A 15,499-nucleotide genomic window follows, 5' to 3' on the forward strand; every position below is an offset into this window, starting at 1 on the left:
CGGGGTGGGAACAGGAGGAAAAGGGGGATGTGGAGGGAGGCAGGGGAAGGCAGCAAAGCGTGTGCTGCAGCAGACCGCGAAAATGTTACCTCTCCCTGAGTCGCACTACAGTGAGCTCAATATCCCTAGGAATTCCATGGGCAGGAGAAGGCAGGTGCTTCCCAAAGCCACCCTCATCCTTAGCAGAAAATCTCCCATGTTCTGGCTTCTTATGTTGAAGCCAGAAAGTTCACCTCACTCTGGGCAGCAGCCAGAGTTGAAGTGAAATTCCTCTCTGCAAGCGCAGTTCCAGAGCTCTCGGGGAAGTAGTGAAAATTGTCACTTGGATGCTATTACAGCTCTTTTTGCTTGCAGCCGGGGCCTGGTGGCCATGCTGTGGGTGCTCACACTGCTTCTGGGTGCTCAGTGCTCAGCCCCCAGGAACATAAATCGGGGCAATTCCTGCAAAAAAACTCCCACCCTGCCCTGTCTGTGTGGTGAGCTGGGGCATGGGACCTCCGGGGGGCACTGGTCTGAAGAAACACCTCAAAAATGCCTGATTTAACCATGTGCACATACGTGCAGTCACCGCGGGCCGAGGGCTGTCCTGGCTGTCCTTCCCTGTCCACCGGAGCATCCCTGCTGCCTCACACTGGGAGAGCACCGTGGCAATGGGGACAGGCACAGGAGCAAATGCAGGTAAAGGTTTAACTCGAGTTTATTTGTATGCGAAAGAGGTAACTGCATTTTGGGATAGAGTTAAAAAAAGGCGCCTAGACATCTGAGATGGTGAATGCTTCTGAAAACATGAGGAAAGAAAATGGAGCAGATGGCAGATTTCCATGGAAAACGGAGGGCAGGGGCTGTCCTCCCCTCCCTGCAAGGCGGTAAGTGTTACCGGCGTGAGGATGGGGGCTCGTCAGCGGCTTTGCAATATGAGGGAAGGGTAAAGGCAGCTTAAGAGAGATCTCATCGTGATGTGAATTGACTTGGAAGTAACCAAAGTAGTCTAGGATTAACTTCTGCTTAGTAACAAAAGAAAGAAAAGTAAAAGCAAATCTCCCTAGTTAGCTAATTAGTTTTGGCAAGTAGATCCAGGCTTTTGGTGGTGGCATCCAGGTCCCCCAAAGCCTGTGGAGGGCATCCACTGGGTCCTGGTGCAGCACAGCCTCACGAAACGGCATTTCCCAGCACAGAGCAACTTAATGACAGTATAAAGGTGTTTGGAGAAGTGGGGCTGGAGCCCTCCCTCTTCAGCAGCAGCAGGGGGATTTAAGAGAAACTCCCTGCCCCACGTATGATTTGAGGCGATGCTGGACTGACCCTGTGGGTGCCCCATGGCGGGGTGGGGGGAGGGGCGGCTGGCACCAGCCAACTCCAGCAGCTAAATCACAGCATGGCTTTAGCTGGGAGTGGTTTGGGCATCTGGAGGTTAAGCACAAGGGAAAGGGGAGAGCAGATGCTTGCCCGGAAGGCATCTGTCAGCAAGGTCACTCCACCAAACTCTCGGACATTAATGCATCCTGGGATGGGAATCTGTTGTGATCATCTTGTGCCATGCTTGGGATAACCTGATCCACCCTGCTGTGCCTGAGCATCACATGTGCTGATGCACGGTGCATGTCAATGGGCTACGCTTCCCTGTTGGCTCAAACTTAATTAGGAAAAATAAGAGCCATATGGTAATTCCAAATACAGGCAAAACAATGTCTGTGTGTTTGGGTCTGGTATACTCAAATATTTTCCTAGAGCATTAATTTTTAATTCTTACATCAGACCCACATAAGCAAACATAAATAGGATTTTATACTTTACATAATCCATCCAGCTTGTGTTTGTCGTTACATATACTGAATAATCACTGCCTGCCGCTACATACAGAAGAGCTAATAATAAATATTAGAACACAAACTTACAAGTTAAATGAGATACAGTTAAGTAGTTGATTAAAAGGACAAACATAATCTAAGGTTACAAAAGACTTAAGTATTGCTTTTCTAATGTGCTTTTCTCCTTCATTTTGGTCGCTCACCTGCCAAATCTGTACCAAAAGGAGTGTATAGGAGAGCTTGGAATCATTTGTGGCAATGTGCATAGATTAGGGGGGGTGTAAACAGGCTTAATGAGGAGAATTAGCCATGGGGAACACACGCAGGTAACTGACGGTTCATCCCCCTGTACGTATGGAAATCTACTACACCGGCCGTGGCCACCGAGGCGAGCAGCAGGGCTGTTGCAGGAAGGAGCAGTTTGTTCCCCACTCCCCATCCCACTTTCTTCTCACCGCTTGGTCACGCAGAGAGGGACGGGCTCTGCTCGGCGTGGGCTCGCAGGAGCGCTGCAATGTCCTCGCGGGCAGCACGCTGGGCCAGCGACAGGGCTGAGTTACCGCCCTGCGGGGAGGGAAGAGGTGAAGACGTTACTGCCCGAATTCCTGCCTCTCGCCCCAGCCACTCCTGTAATCCACCCAGCTCCATTCTCAACCGCCTCCACTCCTTGGCCCCATCCCTGCTATTTGCAACCTGCGCGCTGATGATATTTCTCAGCGGGTATTTCACCGCCCAGCAGTTTACCCCCAAAACCTCCTCCCCTGCACTTACTCCCTCGCTTAAAATGAGTCACCGTCCTGCAACCTTCCCCTGGTGTTTTGGGGCTTAACCTCAACTGCACAAAATGCGTCCCTGCCGTGCCCTCTCCTGGTCCCGGTGCTGCCCAGCATCTTAGACAAAATTGTAATTTAGTTAGAACTACAAGTATAGTAACTATACACACAGCCACGCAGCTTGTCGCTGTGAGCCCACGCAGATTTCCACTGGCCAGCTAGGCTGCTCCCAGCCCAGCCCCATCCCCTGCATCCCCCTGGAGAGGTGTCTGTTCTCAGCGGGGAGTTAATTGCTGCTAATTTCTTGGAGCTGAAGCTCTGCTGATTCCATAGCCAGGGTTTCATCTGGTTTTTTTCAGATTTACACTGGGCTGGGCTCTTCCCCCAGTGCTCCTGCCCAGGCTACGGCTGGGATGCAGGATGCTGCCACAGCCACCCCATCCAGCAAGCACCGAAACCAGGGCTACTCTCCTAAAAGTGGTCCCCTGACTAGAAAGAAGACCAAAACGATACTTCTTCACTTAAAACCCACCCCCTGGGCATTGCTGCCTGTAAACTGTGATCCCACATGAGTTTTCCCCACCCAGTGCACATGAGGTTGTGTACGGGACCGAGCGCAGCTCCGGAGCCTCACCTTGTCTGTCAGTGTGACCTGGCAGCCGGGCTGGGCCAAGAGAAGCCTGACAATGTCGGCGTTGCCCTGCCGGCAGGCCACCATCAGGGCCGTCGTCCCCTCCTCATCCTGCAGGTTGACGTCAGCCTGGCAGGCGAGGAGGGCCCGCACCATGTCGTCCCGCTCGTGGCTGACCCCCAGCATCAGGGCAGTCTGGCCTCCCTGCAACCGCACAGGGAAAGGCTGAGCACCCCTCACCCACTGCTACAGTCCTGCTCGTTCAGACCGTTATAGAACAATAAGAATAATAATAATAATGAATGTTATTATTGCATATATAATTGCATATATTTTTTGCATAGTAGATAGAGAGTAATAACATTATTAATGCATATTGCATCTTCTTGCATATTGTTATTAAATAACCCTGGGGCTCTTCAGCAGGTGGTGTGAGAGATGCCTGCTCACTTGCACCACTGCCCTGTCCATGCGGAGGGTCTTTGCTGCAGCATGGCCAAACTGCCCAGCTCCCAGTTGCCCCAGACGTCCCAGTTGTCCCCCTAACACTCCTGGGCACTTTAACTTCGCTCCAGACTAACGTTTACAGCTGGCTGGAAGAAAAGCTGGATGAGGGCACTGTCATCCTGAGACCAAAATGCGTTGACACCGTTGAAACAACAGCTTGCCGGCAGACCTGGGGTTCCTATACCCTGGGGCCTACCCCATGCTGCTCCTCCCTGGTATCACTTCTGATTTTTTAGCCCAGAAAAATCATTTTGCAAAATTTTCAGCCTCCCTTTAGCCTCTTCATGTTACCCAGCTCCCGCGTCCCTCCACAGGGAGCCGGTGGGCAGCCACGCTGCAGTTCAACTGAGGTTGCTTTTGTAACTTTTGGGAAGCAGCAACTCCAACCCACTGTCTGCTGCCGAGTCTCAGCCTGGCGCTGCACATGCAAATGATACACCCCGCCGCAGCCCGAGATCTCTACCGGGGACATGGTGATGCCTCAGCCTGAACTGGCGTCGCACAGTGACGGCCATAAACAGGAGGCTACGACGAGCTCAGCAGGAGCCACTTCACAGATGCCTCTGCCAAATAAATACCCACTGCAGGCTGGCTGCCCTCCGCCCGTGGCACGATCCCACACGGGGCCACGCTTGGTTTTCAAAGAAACAACAGAACTACAGGGACACACCTGGGCAGCTCGCAGGTTGACGTCTCCCTCCTTCAGCAGCTTCATCACCACCTCCATGTCCTCACCTGTTTCGGCAGCTGCCAGCGGGGTGAGCATCACCGCTGTGTAGCCAGCGCGGTTCTGCAGGTCCAGGCGGCACACACCTGGCGGGCGATGTAGGGATGGGAAGGATTCAGCCCCATGTTGAATCAACCGGAGGGAATGGGAAGCAAAGAGAAAGTTATAGAATGTGTGACATCTTATATTCCTAGAAACAGTTTCCATAATTGTACAGGATTGAGATTTCCCCATGTTAAATATCTAGTCTCGTGAGCGCAGCATTAAACGGCCCTTGGTGCTATGCATTGCTAGAGCTAATTACAGTTGCTAAGGTCAACTCAATTAACTTTGAAGACCATAACGAAACAAAACAAAAAAAGGGTGCCGGAGAGGACAATTAATGCCTTGGGCACATGCCAGTTGTGGAGCTGTGGGCTGTTTGCTTCAACTCCTGCAGCAAGGGAGCAGCAGACAGACGAGCATCACCCAATGAACAGCATAAATCAGTCTTGGCCCCATTTCACCCAATTTCCACCCCAAAGCCCCTATTTACAGCTCCACCAGAGGCATGGGCTGTGTCTAACAAGCAAGGGCTCGGGTCCAGCCCTGCCCCAGGGACCCAGCCACCTTGGGCACTCAGCAGCAGAAGGGGACAAACTGCCACAGCTCTCTGCAAGTCTGCAGCAACAATCAGGTTATAGACGTGTATGATAATCTGCCATTTCCCCAACATTCAACAGATTGTCTGGCCCATGAGAAAAGGCCAAAGTGCCTTTATTCTTTCGGAGCATGTGTGCGGTTTCCACCACCCCCACCCCCCACACTAGCTCAGCTGAGATTTTTCTTTCTTCATCACATGCTGAAAGTTCAATAGTTTAACATGGGGTTTTTCTGCAGCGCTGTAGGGTTTGTTATGCTCTCAGGGATCTGACCCTCCTGCTCCAAGCCATGATGTGGTATTTGCTACTACAAGAAGCTGGGAAGCCACCCCATCTCACCTGACTGGGGCTGTGAGAGACACCCCTTGGGCACAGGGATCGCGAGCCGTCCCCAAAGTCAGACTGCAAAGCCCTTAAGACAGGGGTCCTCAAACCTTTTAACCAGGGGGCCGGCGCGGATGCAGTGGCAGGCAGTCATCTGCGGCTGCTTGGTTTCCCCCCCAACCCCCGGCGGGGGGGGGGGCGGGGGGGGGGTCTGTAAATACCAGGGGCCAGATTGAGCACCCTGGGGGGCCGTATCCGGCCCGCAGTTTGAGGACCCCTGCCTTAAGATGTGTCAGGGCCCTGAGGGCCTTCATGAGCTTTAACAGCCCTGAGGAGCCTCAGCTGGGACCTGTGCCCACACCCACGGGCCCGTGGCCAAGCTGTGGGGGAGGATGCTGGTTTTCAGATCAGCTATGTCTTCTGGATGGACCTTGTCCCTGCATTTGCCTCCTGGATGGTCCTTAGCCCCATGCTTGGCTACTGGATGGCGCCCTTGCATTAGGTGGCAGCTGGTCCCCAGCCCCACCTCCTTTTGCTCCTGACTGAACTCCCTGGGAAGACCCTGGATCTCATTCACTGTTTGCCATATTTGAGACTGTTTATGGACCCTGTTACCTGGCTCTGCACACCGTGGCCATCCCCTCTGGGACTGTGCCCCATTGCCAAGAGCAACATCAAGTAACTTCCCCACCCACACCCAACGAAAGCCATGGCTCAGCAGAGTGGCTCTTCCTACCTGTGTCTAGCAGGAGCTTTGCAATCGGGAAGTTGGAATGGGAAACGCTGTAGTGAAGCGCCGTGTTGCCGTTCCTGTCAGCCAGGTTCACCACCATCACCAGGAGCTGGGGCTGGATGGCCCCCAATGCCTTGAGATACGCTGCAACCACCTCTGGGCTGGAAGACTTGCGGCTCGACACCCGGAACCACTCCTGGCAGACGGTGCTCAGAATGTGCCGCTGAAAACACCAAGGTCTCACCGTTACTCCTGGGTAGTCATCCTGCAAACCAATTGCTGCCCCAGCACCTCACCCCACACCACTTTGTCCTCTGCTCCGGCATCCCCCAGCTGGTCTTTAGCTTGTGGTTTTGTGATTACTGCTATAACTTAAGGGGGAAAGGCATTTCCTGTGGTAACTTGAATGAGTAAGCAGAGAAAACCTTCATCTTCTCCCCCCCCCCCCTCCCCCTTCTCATTTCTTTTGGCTATTCTAAAATTGACTCAGAGTTCATCTCCGCCCCTCTCCTCACAAAGCTGTCCATGGCATGGGAGGGCACAGCCTGCAACGTGCCGTCAGGATAATCTTATCCATTACATGTAACAGAGCGCGAGAACCTCATCTGAAACGGGATTGAAAAATATCGGTACCAGATGCTTGTCGCTTGTGGTCCTGATTTCTGAGAGGTGCTTGCTGAGCAGCTGGCAGTCGGCAAGGAAATCTTCAGAGGGTTTGCATCTAAAGGGAAAATACTTCTGTAAATCCATCACTGGACAAAACGTGCAGGAGGTATTGAAGCAGGAAGGAGAACATGCAGTTTAGGTCAGAATATGTTCAACACTTACTAAGTGCTTAACTTTATGGACACAAGTTGTCCACTGACTGGACACATTTTAGGTACAAAATTAAGCCGTTAAATAAGTGTTTAAGTCCAGAGTCCCTGAGCTGTACAGTCAACTTCATCAGGTGCAAGAATCCTTAAAGGGGGGGGGGGGGGGGCAGGATCTTGTTCCTGAATCTGCAAAGAAGTTCACTGTGAAACTTTACATGAGAGGGGAAAAATGAGCTAATTCTCACCAAATATGACTCACTCCATCTTTTCCCCAGTCAAGCGTAGGGCCTGAATCAATCCCCATTAGATTCTGTAGCAACTCAAAAAATACTGAGCTCTTTAAAGCCTTTTCCCGTGTCTACGGAGGCAAGTGGCTGCCTTTGCACTGAGCAGATGAAGCCCTGACCCCAGCCTTGTAGGAGCAACTGAATGCAGCGCTGCGCATCCTGTGGCTGCAGAAACGTGATGGACAGCAGGATTGCTGCCTGGTTTTCTGGTTACCTGTCAGCCTTCTGCTGAGTGCAAGGCACTTCTGCTGGTGGCTCCTGCAGGTCATCACCCTCACGCCTCTCCTGCGAGGAGGTCCCCGACAAAGCCCCCTTGCTTTCACCTCCAGCTTTTGCCTGTGTGGGCTCCAAATCATCAGCTCTTTTCTCCGTCTCACTCTCCCCGTCGCCATCCGATGGGCTCTCTTCACAACTTGTGTCTTCACTTGAAGTCGTTTCGTAGCTATTTGAGGACACCACACGTTACTCACTCCTTCCCCATCGGCAACCACGGGGCCTGACCAAGACTCATTGAAGACACCCACTGACTCCAATGGGCCTTGGATGAAGCCCAGAGTGATAGACAAGTTAAAAGGTTAGAGCCACAGCCAAACTGGGGGTTAGTCTGGTTTTTGGCTTCTTAAGCCAGCAGGAGTGTGACAGAAGCAGTTAATTAGCAGCAGGCAAGGTTACTTCAGGAACTACTCGGCTGGTGTGGAGGGCTGTCCATCGCACGAGCCCCGGCGCGGCCAGGCAAGGGCTGTGTGCTGCCTCCAGGCCGGGGCTGCCAAGGACCTGGCACAGGCCCTGTGGCCAGGTGGGACAGGCAGCATGTTGGCAGCCTTGAAGATTGCTCGACAAAAACTGGGTTTGCAGCTCCAGCACAGACCCGAGTCCACCATTTGAGCAGCCCCACCAGAAAGACCTCTCTTCTGCTTGTCCAAAAGCATTAATAACAATAACGTCTTCCACGGGACAGAACATTTCACTCTGAGGGATCCCAAAACTCTTCTCAGGCTAGTCAAGATTCCTTTACTTGCTACAGGTTGTACCTATTTCAGCAACTGTTGGCAGAAGCTCCACACAAGAGTAACACCTGATGAACCCAACAGCAGTAGCCATCAAGCTGGGAAGTCAGAGAAGCATCTGTCTGCAGAAACCAGCGGAGGGACAGTGACATGCACCCTGCCCTCTGCATGCCAGCACACATACTCCTTGGTAGAAGATGTGCCAGTGCTGCCCTTAGAGACACACCTACGGCACACGCTGTATCTAGCTAGCTCAAAGGGCGTTAGGAACTGGGTGCTGGAGCATGTCCTAAAATATCTCCTTCGCCCCAAGGTAATTCCTTATTTACTAGAATAGTCTTTTCTCAGTCCCTGAACCAACTTTTGTTGGTCGTTGCTGGAGCGTGGAGGCAGGTTAGTGGCAGCATGCCCACCCAGGCAGTGCTGACCGCCTCCAAAACCCACCAAAGTTAGTGGGAATCTCCCCAAAGACCCCGCTGGGTTTTGGAGGAAGCCCCAAAAGATGGGTGTGCAGAGGGTGTCTGTCCCCAGGGCGGCCCCTGCTGCTCTGAAAATACCATCATCTTTACTACGGGGTTACCTACAGGTTATCAGTGCTGGATTAAAGAAGGGAGAAAAGCTCTGTTTCAAAGGGCCTTTTAATCAAGAGGTTTGGAGGGGAAAAAAGAATGACTTCTTCAGCAATATAGAGAACATTACATGATAAAAAAGGCAGTTTTGTCTTCTGAACAGATGCTTACCCACCATTTACCCCAACAAACTGAAGATTCTTTTTGGTCCCATTGCCTCCTGCATGGAAACCATAACCTTTCTTTTTCATGATAGACTTAAGACTTGTGGCTGGAGAGATTTCTAGCAAAATACAAAATAATAGATTAATTAAGCAGATGTGCCATAACTATCAGTAACTATTACCAACTTCTAGCAACAAACTACAAATCACAACTGTAAGTATCTTTCTTCATCTTCAGAGATTCTTTTTATGTCTTGCAAAATTATGGCTGCACCTGGCCACAACATGAACCTGCCCTGGCACCTCTAAAATACAGGTCTCAAACATCTCCAAGTCACTGGGAATATAAAGAAAGTGACTGGAAATTATATATGTGTCCTACGAATATAAGTAGGTTTTACTTTTATAATAATGTTTATTTATTTATTTTTTTCCCCAATACTAATGTACTGGAAATCTCTTCTATAAATCTCCTATAATACTACACAGATGAGTCTTTCCATCAGACTTTGGATAGTCTCATTATGTATTGCTTTTAAGTAATAGGTCACTTATCTATTTGCAAGCCCCTCCCCCCCACCCCCCCGCCTCCACAGCCTTTGGGTTCTCATTTTCATATAAGCCAAAATTATTTTAGACAAATGGTTGTGAGTGGGGACAGGCCTCTTCCCAAGCCTAGTTACTCAGTTAGCGTGGACTGGTTTTGGTTCTGGTGAACCCCATATGCAGGTCTACCCCAGATGAGCATAAGTCCCATATTCCCAATTGAGAAAAGTAGTTATTTGATGGGATAGCCCAAAGTATGGCCAATTTTTGAAGCTGATCCCGAGTATAACTGAGCCACAGCTTTATCAGCTCCTGCATCATTTGCTTTTTTTCATTTAAGACCACATAGCTTATGATTTGCCTTTCTCATACATGTTTAGGAGGGGCTATTTCTGATCTGACTGATACTAATTACACCACTGCATCATCCCCGCTCAACACTTGAATAATGGGAAGAGCTTTGGCCCAGACAGGTTGAAACCTGTGCCAGTGTTATTTACCCAACTGTTGATAGTGCGTGTTCGAATTCTCCTTATCGGCGGGCCCTTGCGTAGAGTAGGCGGACAGCAACGAGTTTAAGGAATTAACTAATTGGTTCTGAATGGAGCTGAGCTTGGAGGCCGGTTGTTTAATAGCGCTTGCTAACTCAGGGTAGCCATGCTCCAAACACAGCCACTGCTCCTGCAAAAGCTCCTGGATTTTTTTTACGTATTGGCTGATGGGGTCAACAGCAGGGACATCCTCATGGTCAGGGGGACTGTCCTCTTCCAGCCCATCTTGAGGTTTATCTTCTCCAAAGCCTGCCTCGTTTTCACCTGCCCTTGAGCCACTTCTTGTTCCTTGATAGCTTTCTGCACTCGCAGCATGAGCAGCCAGACTCTGGGTACCATAGTTATTCCTGTGATTTTGATTGTCATCACCGAGGTGCTCATCAATCTTCAGCTGGGTGAAGCATGGTGCATGAAGTCCAGCCTTGACGCCAGCTTCACCAAAACTTCCAGGTCCCTCTCCACTGACGCTGGTGTGAGCATCTGCCAGTCCCGGATCTCTCCGAGCACCCAGCTTCATTGCCTGCACGTTTGCATTGTCTGCTCTCTGGACACTGCATCCTACGGATTTGGTGGAGACTGGGATATTTACGTTGATGCCTTTATCGTGGGCTTGTTTGGCCCCGGTTACCTGCGAGAGGTCGGTGTTCACCGCAGCATCATAGCACTGCAAAGCCCCACTGCTCCACCTGGACAGCGCCGTGGCCTCTTTGGTGTTTTCCCGGCACAGTTTCTCTTCCAGCTGAGCTTTAGAGCTGGCCAGTAACTTAATGCTTTTCTCCTTCTCCTTGATCTCATGATCCTGCTGCTCCAGCACTGCCCTGATCTGCTCGAGCTCTTCTTTCTTCTTGCCCAGCTGCTCCTCCAGAGCAGCAATCTGCTGCTTTAGCTCAGCAACCCCACCAGGCTCTCCAGCATCACAAGGCTGAGGACCACAGCTCTCCTTGTTCTCCTCAGCCCAGACACTCCCCTCCTCAACTTGCTTCAGCACCTTCGGAGTCATTTCACTCACACTTAACTCCCTTTCCCCAGGGTTCGTGTTCTCCTCCATGAGCTGGCTGGCAGCCAGTGATGCTGGTTCACGCCCAGTCAAGGCGGAGCGACCACTGGTGTCGGTGGCATCGCCCTCCTCACCTCCGCTCTCCATCACCACCTGCAGCTGCGGCGCCGCAGGATGCTGGTTCTGCCACAGCGACTGCATCTGCATCGGTCCTGGGCTGCCTCCACCGGGATGCCCCAAGGAGACATCTTCCTCCAAACTCATCTCCCGGGGGAGATTTAACACTATGTTGTCGGAGCCGGACGAATGCAACACAGGGTGAAACGTGCTTTCGGAGCCACTCCGGTCATGGCAGTGCTGGGGAGGTGGCCAGAGGGGTGAGGGCACCCTCCCGTCCCGCGGCAGGGGCTGGCCAGGCGGCAGTGCAGCAGGCATGCTGGAGGCTCGAAGCAGCTGCGGCCGCCCCCGGAGCTCACCTTCCTGCCACCCCAGCTCTGCCTGCCGCCACGTCTCCGTCAGAAGGGCTTTTCTCCGGTAAGCCAGCTCATCAGTTGCTGGCAAGGGTGCCTCGTTGGGCAGAAGAGGATGGGGGGTCTCCTCCGCCCCCAGCGATGCCTTTCGCTGGGGGAAGGAGCAGGTTGCCGTCCAGCTCTTGCTGGGAGCAGATGTGCATCCACGGGAGCTGTTCTCAGGCAGGCTGAAGTTTCGGGGCAGGGTGCTGAATTTTGGCTGCTTGGCTTTCCGGTGGATGTGAACCCTTCGGATGGTGTTCCCTTTCTCGATGTCATCCACGTACTTCAGAAAGTCCAGGTCCAAGTGAAAGCCGTATGGTGTCTCCACGGAGTAAGGGAGGCTGCGGGGCTGCTCCCTCTCCCCATCAGGTTTGGGTGGCTGTCTGTCTGCTGAAACAACAACAACAAGATGCATGAATTTTGAAGACACCAAAAAATTAACAAAAAGCATATTTAGAGCAGGGGGGAAATGTTACTGCTTTATTCGTCTCAGTTTCAGGCAGGTAGGGGGCTGCCGTTCAGCATTGTGGAGGCTCGTGGTGAAGCTGCAGAGACACAGCAACACGCATAAAGGTCTGATACGGTTTTCCAGAGGTGAATCAGGTAATTGTTGCACTGAGGAAGCTGAAAATTTGCTGAAATCATGGCTCTAATTGGCAATTAAGCAAACAGCAGGTTTTGCAGGCAGAGCTACGTGCCTGTGTAAGTATAAAGAGCTGCCCGATGTATAATAAATCCAGCTCAAAAACAGAAGGTGGAACCAATCTGTGACAATTACATTTTTCAAGGCTTTTGGTTTGGTTTTAACTTTTCAGTGGCACATCAAGCAGGAAAATCATTGCATTGTTTCATCTGCAAACACCGTGTCACAAATTATTCCTTGAAAATGACAAATACAGCACCAGGCAGAGGCTGGACCCAGACAGTGCCAGCCGGGGCTGCTTTACACAGCCGCATCCATGCGAAACACGTGCCTCCCAAGGTGACCGGCTGCACGGCACCGAGCGCAGCTTTTAATTGAGGTAAATCACCATGAAATGCACGACAGTGTGTCTGCCCACCCAGCCGTCACAGGCAAACCGTGCGGCTCCAGCAGTGCAGCCCGAGGCTCCTGGTTTAATACAACTTAATACAGTCGGATCCAGCCTGCAAAATTTCACAGCCCCCAATTTAGGCTTTAAGGGTCTAAGTAGTCAAACCGCAGCATCATTGCTCATTTTAGTTTATGCACAAGTCCCTCAAACCACAGCGGTTTGGGCTGCTTCGCACCTCTTACCAAACAAGCTGCGCTCTGTGAGGACAAGGAGGAGCAGCTCGACCAGGAGAAACCAGGTTTCATGGCTGCTCCCTTTGTCTCCATCCTGGTGTAGCAGCTGCGTGGGGACCAGGAGAACTTGGCATGGCTTTCGGTGCTGCTCATCACAGAGCATCACTGAGATGCAGATGCTTTTCTGAGGGGAAGCAGCACATGAAAGTCAGAGGAATGATGGAGGGAAAACATCACATGGGGTAATACAGCACAAGAGCACAGCCCGGACAGTGGGAGCAGAGGAGATCTGTCCTGGCTATGCACCACAGAGGACAGGAGGACAATATGTGCTGAACCGAGAGCTGTGACTGTGCTCTGGCTGCGGTTTATCAAGTCTGCATAATACATGAATGATGCATTTTTCATCTCCTGGCCCTACTGCCTATCTATAGAAAACAAGTTATTTACAGTATTTCTGGTAAGGACATTACTTCAAGGCTCGGTTAGGGTGTTTTTTTCAAGAAACAAATGAGCAAACATCCATCCCATAGCCTCCATACCATCTGTCTTCTCCATGGTGTGGTCTAATCAAGCTGTCACTTAAACATCTTCTGACAAGCTAGGGCAGATGAGTTGCTTCACCCTTGAAAAAAGGAAGAGAGATTTTTAAGTTTTAAAAAAGCTCAATCATCTGAACTTAAATCTCTTCTTAAAGCCTTACACTTCTTCACAGCCCACCCCCATCTTCTTTTCCATATTCTGCAGCCCAACTGTGTCTACTAAGCACTTTCAAGCTGCTTAAATCAATAGTTCCTTTTCCAGGGGCAACAATTTGTGCTTCATAGACACATCCCAGGTAGCTGGTTCTTATGAAACATCCCCTGCATTACAGATGGTTTTGACTACAAACGAGGAAAGAGAGACATTTAGGATATTTTCTACTGGGCTTGAGATAGATGGCACAGGGGCTCTTCACTGACGCCTGTAAGCTGGATATATCCAACGTAATCTAACTCCAAAAAGAGCAAGGGATATAAACAGTGCACAGAAATGACTGGTTTGTCATTTATTTTTTTTCAAATCTGTAACCAAAGATTCAAAATTTATATTGAATTCTGGTTCAAATGAAAGCCACTATTTCAGAGCACATCCATACTGTTATAAAGAACCTTCACCACATTGCACTAAACCACTGACAAATTGCTTTCGTATCAGGGAAGATCTTCAGGTGGAGATCTACCACCGCCTACATTGCAAACCTCACATCCTTCCTGGTCTGTACTGCCCTCCAGCTCCTGCCCATCATGTGGACACAGGTCAGACCCTCCTGGAGCACAAGAGGAGGTTAAGGCTGGGAACAACCAAGAAAGGTCCTGGGTGAAACTTCTCTGCTCCATGCCCTTTGGAAAGACACAGGGAGGAGGCAGGCAAGGGCAAAGGAGGCTGAGGCAGTTGGCCATCGCTGTAGACTTCCTGACTTGCATGAGAAGGACAGCGTTGCTCAGAGTGAGAAGGTCTGGTTTTTAATTCCTGCTGGGAGGGAAAAAGGGGGGTGGGTGGGGGTGGTTCTTGGAGAGCAGATTACTCGTTTAGGATTTTCCTTCAAGTATCTAATTTGGTTCCTAGCCAGAGATGGTCCCACAGCAGCTTGGAAGTCAATCCCTGCTTCTCCAGTGCATCCTTGAGCTCTGCAAGATTCTCAGGGGTAGGACCAAGCAGCACAAAGCCTGCGCTGAGCCAGCCCCATCTTACATTCATCTCATTGATCAAACTGTCAGAGTCTGAATTCATTTTCTGCTTGTAGTATTTCACCTAAGTGAGGGCTTTAGCACTTGACCGTGCTTCCAGAGCTCCCTGTGAAGGGGCTCCAGACAACCTTTACCCCTCGCTTCGCCTGGCACTGTACTTATCCAGCATCAGTCTGGTTCACCTTTCTGTTTTCTCTTCTGCAGTATCCATCAGCAGAACCATCCCTCAGGACCTCTGGCTCATTCACCGTTTCAAGAGCAGCTCTGCCTTGTTGGTCTTCTCCACTCTGCAGCTTCTAAATTCTCCTTTTAACACATAATTATTTCTGCATTGTGTAACTCATCTTTCTTCTTGTGGCAATGGCAAGATAACTGGATATGCAGTGCAGATAAGGATATGCAGACTGTGGCAGTGCTGCTATTATTCTCCTCTAGAAGCACTGAAATAACATAGTTTAACTACAACAAAGACCAGCGGGAAAACAAAGTGAAATCCTGCTGTATTCTTGTCATAGGATGGATACTTTGAAAGTTCAAAATCTTTTAAAGAAACAATTAGTTCTGTCCATCAGGTAGACAGACAAGCTTATTCTCAATGTATAGCTCTGATGGAAAGTTAGGAGGGTCCCAGCTCAAGGAGAACATCAAAACTCTCAAGAGCTCCTCCAGGCTTGGTACCTCCTCGATGCTCATGTGGCCAAACGGCAACACTGATGCCTGCGCAACACCATGCAACCTTCTGAAACACCTTGACCAGCGGCCTCCTGACATGCTCTCCTATTGACTGCACTTCTATAAAGGGCAATTTCTTCTGTTTCCTCCTGCCAATAAACAGCACATGCCAAAACAAACACTAACCCCTTTCTCAAATGGTTTTGAGGGTTTTTTTCAAATTTTCCCATTACAGTCA

At 50.7% G+C, this 15,499-nt stretch overlaps 1 protein-coding gene across 8 annotated transcripts in view; it reads right to left on the reverse strand.

Moving 5' to 3' along the window:
* Window positions 1-679: 679 nt before the first annotated feature.
* Window positions 680-15,499, reverse strand: part of KANK4 (KN motif and ankyrin repeat domains 4) — a 36,350-nt gene continuing 21,530 nt past the window's right edge. For 3 of the 8 annotated variants that reach the window (XM_005241547.3, XM_055815171.1, XM_055815172.1), the window contains 9 exons: window positions 13,402-13,484; window positions 10,033-11,982; window positions 8,994-9,105; window positions 7,461-7,688; window positions 6,778-6,865; window positions 6,148-6,367; window positions 4,390-4,532; window positions 3,216-3,416; window positions 680-2,372 (listed from right to left, as the gene is read on the reverse strand). In XM_005241547.3, the coding sequence (XP_005241604.2) occupies window positions 2,271-2,372; window positions 3,216-3,416; window positions 4,390-4,532; window positions 6,148-6,367; window positions 6,778-6,865; window positions 7,461-7,688; window positions 8,994-9,105; window positions 10,033-11,982; window positions 13,402-13,417 (3,060 nt within the window). In that variant the 5' untranslated portion in view covers window positions 13,418-13,484 and the 3' untranslated portion in view covers window positions 680-2,270. Of the gene's footprint in view, window positions 2,373-3,215; window positions 3,417-4,389; window positions 4,533-6,147; window positions 6,368-6,777; window positions 6,866-7,460; window positions 7,689-8,993; window positions 9,106-10,032; window positions 11,983-12,868; window positions 13,044-13,401; window positions 13,485-15,499 lie in introns of those variants that run through there. The other 5 variants (XM_055815173.1, XM_055815174.1, XR_008748998.1 and 2 more) reach the window with 4 other exon arrangements.

This window comes from Falco peregrinus, chromosome 10 (assembly GCF_023634155.1).
Source record: "Falco peregrinus isolate bFalPer1 chromosome 10, bFalPer1.pri, whole genome shotgun sequence".
Taxonomy (NCBI): domain Eukaryota; kingdom Metazoa; phylum Chordata; class Aves; order Falconiformes; family Falconidae; genus Falco; species Falco peregrinus.